The sequence below is a fragment of the Anomalospiza imberbis genome, unplaced genomic scaffold (genome assembly GCF_031753505.1).
Source record: "Anomalospiza imberbis isolate Cuckoo-Finch-1a 21T00152 unplaced genomic scaffold, ASM3175350v1 scaffold_199, whole genome shotgun sequence".
NCBI classification, from domain to species: domain Eukaryota; kingdom Metazoa; phylum Chordata; class Aves; order Passeriformes; family Viduidae; genus Anomalospiza; species Anomalospiza imberbis.
Genome location: NW_027099832.1, coordinates 122,824 through 130,646, shown reverse-complemented (window position 1 = coordinate 130,646; position 7,823 = coordinate 122,824). Strand labels below are relative to the sequence as shown.

General features: G+C 52.8%; 1 protein-coding gene across 1 annotated transcript; it reads left to right on the top strand.

Moving 5' to 3' along the window:
- Nucleotides 1-1,846: 1,846 nt before the first annotated feature.
- Nucleotides 1,847-7,518, top strand: LOC137466393 (serine/threonine-protein kinase PAK 3-like). The gene is made up of 9 exons (XM_068178147.1): nt 1,847-1,921; nt 2,894-2,957; nt 3,638-3,686; nt 4,186-4,298; nt 4,763-4,880; nt 5,540-5,639; nt 6,071-6,267; nt 6,853-6,990; nt 7,380-7,518. The coding sequence occupies exons 1-9, from the start codon at nt 1,915-1,917 to the stop codon at nt 7,467-7,469; spliced, it is 876 nt and encodes a 291-aa protein (XP_068034248.1). The 5' UTR covers nt 1,847-1,914; the 3' UTR covers nt 7,470-7,518.
- Nucleotides 7,519-7,823: the final 305 nt, after the last annotated feature.

Below are 7,823 nucleotides of genomic sequence, written 5' to 3'. Positions count from 1 at the left end.
TCGGACTTTCTCAGTCTCAAGTTTCTATGGGTTGAGTGGCCAAAGAGGACAGAAGGTAGAGACGAGGCAGTGGTTTGTGCTGTTGTCTTGCTTGCTGTGTGACACAAGGCTTGCTGCTGGAGTGACGTAGTGAAAACAGAATGATCTGTCTTTGGGTTGGTGACTTTCTGGTGGGCTTGCCCAGCACAGGCAGTTTTCTTACAGCATCTGGTTCTTTTTCCCTTGTGTGTTGCAGGTCACGTCACCCGTGCCTGGAGAGAATCCGGTCCTTGGGTGAGTGGGAAAGGAGCCTTTGGCGTTGGTAGCATTTGACAATTGTGGAGCAAGCTGTGAGCTGGGCCTGTTGCAGTCCAGCGCCAGCCTGCTTGGATGAATGGAAGTACAGTGCAGGCTCTTCGCAGAAGCAGCAGCAGCAGCAGCAGCAGTAGCAGCTGCAGGAGGAGTTGGATCCCGGGCTGTTTCCTCCAGTTCCTTTTCAGAGCTTTTAAGCAGCTGAAAGTGGGGTTGCTTGGTGCTTTAAGCCATGATGGAATTTCTCCTGTAGAAGAGAGTGCAGTCCCATCGAATTGGCCCATTCTACTTGAGTTTGAACAACTTAGAATGCCATTTCTGTGCAGATGATTTCTCCTTAGTGCATCTGGCTCTAGAGCTGAATATAAAGAAGGTTACCAGTCCCTCACACTGCTGTCTGTCTGCAGAGCCCAAAACCAACCTCTGAGCCTCCTCTGGCTGCACGTCTTCCTGAAGAAGAGGCCGAAGGGGAGGAAGATTCCCACCAAAGTGCACCTGCTGCCACTGCAGGGCCTGAGCATCCAGCATCAGTAAGTGGCACCTCTGGGTAGTCCTGTGGCTGGAACAAAGCATAGCTGCAAGTTTCTGGTCAGACAGCACCTCCCGTGCCTGGCTGAAGATGCTGAGGGCTGGAATCCTTCCAGCTCTTCCAGAGCACTTCCCCCAGCCTGTGAGGCCTGGAAAAGGGGTGTGGAACTTGGACGCTTAGGCATCGCTTTCCTACTGTTCTGACAGGGGCTGTGAATTTGTCTTAGCCAGAGACAAGAGGTAGCATTAGGATGTCTTGGGATGCTCCTGGGGTACAAGTGAAGCCCTTTGTGCCCAGTGGCTGTGCAGGCTCCTTGTCCCCAGTGAAGAGAGCAGTGCAAAGATGCAGTTCACAGCCTTGCAGGATATGGGGAGACACTGTCCCCAGGAGGGACCAGGCCCTCCCCACAGAACAGCTAAAGTCAGTCAGTAGCTAAAGGAACAGCTGAGTTGCAGCGGGGCCTGTAGCTGAATATACCGAAGGTTCTGAATGACAGGTTCTTTCCTGACCCTCATGCTGCTGTCTGCCCACAGAGCACAGGGGCAGCGTCAGCACCTGCTCTGGCTGCCTCTGCACCCGAGGAAGAGGCTGAAGAGGAGGAATCCGCTGCCAATGAACCTGCCCCTGCTGTCAGCCTGCGGCCTGAGCAGCCCACGTCAGTAAGTGCCTGTTTTGGCTAGCAGTGTCTTTGGTGTCATTTTGTCCGTCATGTAAAAGCAGCCTTTGGATTTTGCGCCTTGAGCTGGAGAAGTGGGCTGCGAAAGCTGAGAGGTGAAGAGCCCTGGGTGTGGCCAGCAGCGTCTTCCTAGGAGCTTGCATTTGAAATGGGATCGGAGGGGCACCTCCGACGTGCAGGCATGTTTGTGACCCAAATGAATTTCTTGTCCCAGAGCTCCACCTCCTGTGTCCTGGTACCTGCACGAGCTGCAGCTGAAGGCCCTGAAGAAGCCTCCAGTCCCCAAGCTGGAAACTCAAGCCTGAGCAGCTCGTGCACCTGGAGCACGACTAGTTCCTCTGGCAGCAGCTGGAGCACGACTGGTTCCTCTGGCAGCAGAGAGCAGCTGGGAGAGAGGACAGAGGACAAGTGCCTGGCCATGCTGAGTATGTGCTTTGTGATCCTTGTCCGCCGGAGCAGTGCCTTGTGTGTGCGCGTGTCAGCAAGAGCTGTCCCACCTCCTGCTCCTCCTCAGCTGAGTGCCAGGTCCTGTGGCCTCCACACAGGACCTGCTGTTGTGCTTTGAGGTGGTGAGGGGTCCCTGGGGTGTTGCTCCTGCCTCTGAGGGCAGCTGGGCCTGGTTTGGCTTTGCCTGAGCTTCCCTCTATGCCAAAAAGAAAACAGAGGTTGTTTCTGGCTGAGCAGGAGGCTGTGACCTAGCGAATGAGTAGGCCTCAAGGAGCTCCTGTGGGGCCCAGCTCCTGTGGGGCACAGCCAAGGTCATCTTCAGAACTTAGCCTGGCCTAAAGGCTGAGGGACCTCATTCCTGAGGCCCATCACAGTAGGGTATAACATAAGCTGCTGCTCTTGAAAGGCAGAGGGGCATTGTTTAGGCAAAGTCCTGCTTAAAGCTGGAGATCTCGGCTCTGCTGGAAGCACTTTGCAATATTCTTCCTGTTCTGGAAAGGGCAGCTGTTGATAAGAATTGATTCCAGAACCCAAGATGCCTTGGATGTTTGCAAGGATGAAAGCTTTTGTTGAATGTCACAGAGTGTTCATGGCCAAGAACAGAAAGGTTTTGTTTTTCCTGCTGCCCTTAATGTTTGTAGACAACAATCACTTCTCCTGGTTGCAGTTTTCTGATCCCTGTCTCCTCTGACTGTTTCTCGATGTGCTTAGATTTTAGTGTAGACTTCTAGTTTTGGGCAGGCCATCTGTGCTGCAGGGCTGCTTGTCTTGCTGCTGTTGTTTTTGAGGTGGTGGTGGTGGTGGTGGTGGTTTTGGTTGTGGTGGTGGTGGTGTTTCCCAGCTGACTGAGTTGAAAGGGCAGAGTGTCCCAGACAGTGGGGCTGTCTTTCTGATCTGCTGCAGGGTGGGACCTCTTCTGAAGTGAACATCTTTCCTTGGGATTTTTACAGAGATGCTGGTGAGCGAGGGAGATCCTGAGGCTAAGTACACAGAACTGGAAACGATTGGCAAAGGGTGAGTGCAGCCACAGCTCCTTCTTCACAGCGGGGGGCGGTGCATTTTGCTGGTGTCACACCTCCCCAGAGTGACAGCAGGCAAGCTCCAAAGCTGTTCAGACACTGCGTTAAGATGATGCCTGATGATCTCTAAGTACTGGTCAGCATTTATAGCTGAAGTGGCCAGAAAAGTAGAGCCCTTCCTGTGTCTGGTGCACCAAAGAGAAGCAGCTGCCAATGGCTCTGGACCCAGAACACAGCCGTCTAAGGATCCTCTATTTTGAGTACTTCTCCATTTGTGTGCGCAACAGTGGAAGCCTTTGCCTGCTCCGGCTGTGGCTGCAGGCTGTGGCTGGACACTATTTTCCTTGGAAGCTGGAGAAAGGATCTGTGTCTGGAGGCTTTCCTCCAATGGCTCTTACATGGCTTCAGACTTCTCAGAAGGCCTGAGTGGTGGTGCTTGAATTTGGCAGATAGACTCCAAGGAGAGGTGTGAGAAGGCCGAACCGGCATGTGCCTGGAAAAATCCCACACATGCACAGATACAGAAAGAGAAAAGGGAGAAAAGACCCAGACGAGAATCTGTCGTGTTCCATTTACTCTTTGCCCCGGGACTTTTTTTCCGCGGTTGGACCGCGGTGTCCTGCACTTGCAGGGACTAAAGGACTTCTTCTTTCTCTGCTGCTCTTTTGTTTCTAGGGGTTTTGGCACGGTGTGCATGGCAGTGGAGACTGCCACAGGAGAAGAGGTAAGCGTCAAGCAGCGCCACAGCTTCTGCAGTGCTGTTTTAGGACGGCATTTTATCTGTCATGTCTGCAAGGGTTTGCTTTGTTCTTGTGCAATGGAGAATGCCAGTGGTTGCTGGAGTAATGATCAAGCCCCCTAGAAGTGCCAAAGGTTTCCCAGCAGTTTTGCTCCATTCTTACCGGCACAAAATGGCTTCCTGCTTGCAAGGGGTGTGTGAATGCAAATGGGGATGATAAAGTAAGGCCCTGGGGGAAGACTGTGGGCACAGCCTGTGTTGTTAGAGCTTTGCGGTGGAGAGCTTAGACCATGTTTCTCCCAGGTTTACAAGGCAAAGGGTATCTGGCTCTTTGTCCTGGGAGGTGCCCAAGCAAGCGGTCTGATGTCCAGCCGCAAGGCGGTTTGGCCCAGCCCAGCTCCATCATCCCATAATCACTGTCTCCGTCTTCCCCTTGTGGTCCTGCGCCACAGACTTTGGTTCACGGTTTTCCATGTCGTTGTAGGTGGCCATAAAGAAAATTAGTCTCCTGGAAGAGAGCAGCAGTGAACTGTGCCTGAATGAAATCCAGGTCATGCGTGGCAATAAGAACGCCAATCTTGTGACCTTTCTAGACAGGTGAGTGGTTCTGCTGTTCTGCCATGAAAGGTCATCCATATCCTGCAAGGCAGCGGTTCAACCGCTGGCAGAGGATGGAGCTGACAGAGGATGGAGCTGTTAATTCCTGTTTCTGGACTGATCGACAGTGTCTTGGGAGGAGATTGCATTGGGGCTGCATTAATCTTTGCTGGCATACCTAGTTTGACGTGTGCTTTCAAAGAGCGGACTTGGCCCTGTCTTTCTTGAGCCAACAGCCTCAGAGTTCCTGTCCTCTCTCCACATTGTTTTGTTTGGTTTGGCATTTGATTTTTTTTCCCACGGGTCTTATGTGCTGACAAAACACTGTAGATTGAGTTCAAGCCCTGGAGAGCATAGCCAATGATTATTGACTTCCTCCTGTCTTCTTCTGAGAGAGACACAGGAAGGAGAATCCATCAGGAAGTGCACGCATTCATCTCCAGGCTGTTGTTTCCTCCCTTCAGCTACCTGGTGGACGAGGAAGTCTGGCTGGTGATGGAGTACATGGACGGAGGTTCTTTACACGATGTCATTAGGGAGATTCGTATGGCAGAAGGAGAGATAGCAGCTGTCTCTCGGGAGGTAAGGGATGGCGCTTGTGCTTCCCACGGCTTGGTCGGGATGGTCCTTCCAAATGGGTGATAAGGAGAGGAGAGATTTCACCTTCCGAGCTTCCTTTCTGCCTTTCTCTTATAACTGGCAGTAGCAAGAGCATCGGAAGTGCCTGCCAGTGTCCCTGCCCTTCTTCTAGGGTGTTTGTCTTTGCCTCTCTAAACACTTGCCTGGAGCCTGTGTGCGCTGCGTTCCTTCCCATTCCTTCCGCATTCCTTCCTAAGAGCAAAGGTGCTGCTGGCACCATGTCAAGCAAGTGGCAAAGACAAAGAGATACTCGCAGGACTCTCACAGAGCTCAGCCTGAAAGGAGAGCCTGGCAGCCAACGTGGTGTTGGCAAAAGCAGCCACTGTTGTCTGGCTGGAGAGAGTACAGCCACGGCAGCAGTGCTTCTTGAGTCTGTGTTTGCAGGGCACTGGCCAAAGGAACAATTGCCCTTTCTCTTTCAAAAGCAAACACACCCGCACTTAGAAAAGCACTGCTGTCCTCGTGTTGGAGCAGCAGGCTCTGCTGCCTTTGCCAGCAGCCTGTCTTGCCATGGCTCACCATCCCCCAGGAAGTCAGATGTGCCAATTCCCTGCTTGTGGGACGAAATCCACTTAGGCTCGTGTTGCTTTTTCCTCTCTCAGTGCCTGCAAGGCCTGGATTTCCTTCGCTCCAAGCAAGTGATCCACCGAGACGTCAAAAGCCACAACATTCTCCTGGGCTTGGACGGATCTGTCAAGTTGGGTGGGTGTTGTTGGCCAGGCTCAGCCGTGGCGGGCTGCGGTGTGGGGCTGCCTTTGGGTGACTGCCGGTTCCCTGATGCCCGTGGCAGTGCAGGCTGCCCTGCTGTGAGCGCAGAGCACAGCCACAAGGCGCAGGGAGGTGTTGCTGGGAAGAAGGGGTAGGGGGTGCCTTTGGCTTGTGTGTGATCCTTCCCAAGCAAGGCAGTTGCAGTCTAATAGCTTCAGGGGACTAAAAGCCACTGCCTGAAACTGGGGGCTTTTGCTAAGTGGCCAATTCCGTATTTCCTCGGCTGCAGGCCTGAGGAATGGCAGCAGGGCCCCTTTGCAGCTGGGATTCCACACTGCCTTCTTGGACATTGGTACCGTGGGGAATTCTTTTGTTGGCTTCCCTAATTCACGCTGGCTTGATCAGAATGTTTTTTTTCTCCTCAGCTGACTTTGGCCTTTCTGCTCAGCTCACCGCTGAGCAGAGCAAACGGAGATCGGCTGTTGGGACAACTTACTGGATGGCGCCAGAAATTTTCAGCAGGAAGCCCTATGGCCCCAAAGTGGACATCTGGTCCTTTGGCATTGTGGGGATGGAGATGGTGGAAGGAGCGCCTCCTTACCTGATGATGACCTCCCGCACGGTACGCTGCAACTACTCTCAGATACTGCTGTCACTCTGACAAAATCTGCTCCCATTCTTCTGCTTGGGAAGCTTGCTAGCAGCTGAAAATGACGGGTTCCAGGCTGCATAGTCTCTCGTGCTTCTTGTCCAGATTATCCCCTTGGCATTTGATCACGAACTGCACCAAAACCTCACGATGCCTTTTGCTTGATGGAAGCTTTGCCTAAGGGAGCAGTGAGCAGTGCTGAGCTGCATTTGATGGAATAATCCTTGGAAATAGTAGAGTTAGATAAAAGTCTGTCTTCCGCATCGCCTGTAGAGCTGGTGTCAGTGCTCAGAGAAGCAAAGGGTGCTTTTGCTGATGGAGTTGCTCCTAATTCCCTCAGCCAATGAAATCAGGGGCCAAGGCAAGAGCCTTTGCATATTGGACTGGCTATGGCTGCCTCGGGCTTTGGGTTCTTTTAGTAGGGGCAGGAAAGGTATCTGCCACCCTCGGGCAGGGAGTAAAGAGCCACTGGAGAGCGGAGCTTGTCCGGTGGGGTCTGTGTGAGCAGTTTGGGGTGTGAAAGAGGCAGGTAGAGCGTGGCATTTCCTTCTGCTCTAGGTTCAACAGCTGATAAGCACCAGGGGCAGCCCGAAGCTGCAGAACCCCAGGCAACAGTCCGCTTGGTTGCGAGACTTTCTGCACTGCTGCCTGGAGACGGACGAGGACAGGCGCTGGTCTGCCCAGGAACTTCTGCAGGTAAAAGGCAAAGCGGCTGCCGGATGCGCCAGCCACCCACTGCCAGGGGCTCCTCATCTGCTCAAGTCCAAGGCCTCGGATGGGCCCCGCTCCTAAGAATCTCCAGTCTGGGGGGCTTTTCAAAGGAAAAGAGAGGAGAATCCTGGCCTAGGATGGGTTGGAAGGAGCCTTTCAAGGTCACCTAGACCAAATCTCCTTCAGCTGAAGACATCTGAATTAATGGATTTGTGGGATTGGGAGCCATGTTGGCCCCATGTAGCAAGGTCCTGGATGTGGAGACAGAGGTGCACAGAATGCCCTCCTTTCTGTATCTTTCTTGTTGCCAGAGAAAGCCTGTTTCAGCCTGGGAGGTAAGTAGAAATTAATTTCTTCTTTTTCTCTTTGGGCAGCATCCGTTTGTAACCTCCGCCGAGCCGACCTCCAGCCTGACGCCTCTGATCGTGGCAACGCAGCAGTTTATGGCCGAGAGGAGATACTAGCCCTGGAAGAGGCCATAGTTGTTTATTCTAGTTCCTAGTTCCTAGTTTCTAGCTCGTAGTTTGTAGTTTGTTTAGACTGATAGTGGAAATAAATAGGATAATAAATAAAACCTTCACTGTGTTGGAAGCTTCCCTTTGTTCTCACCCTGACATTAAGGTCTAAATTTGCTTCGGAATGGTCAGGTGTTTCTTAAATGTGGGAAGAGCCATAGATGGGGTTTGTGGCATGGATTGGAAGCGGGCAGAAGTCTTGTGGCTTTGTTGCCGCCAGGCACAACCTGTTGTGGAGAGACAGGCTTGCAGCTGTGACTAGAGGAGCAGAGTGGGGCAAAACGGAGCAGAGCAGTGGTGTCA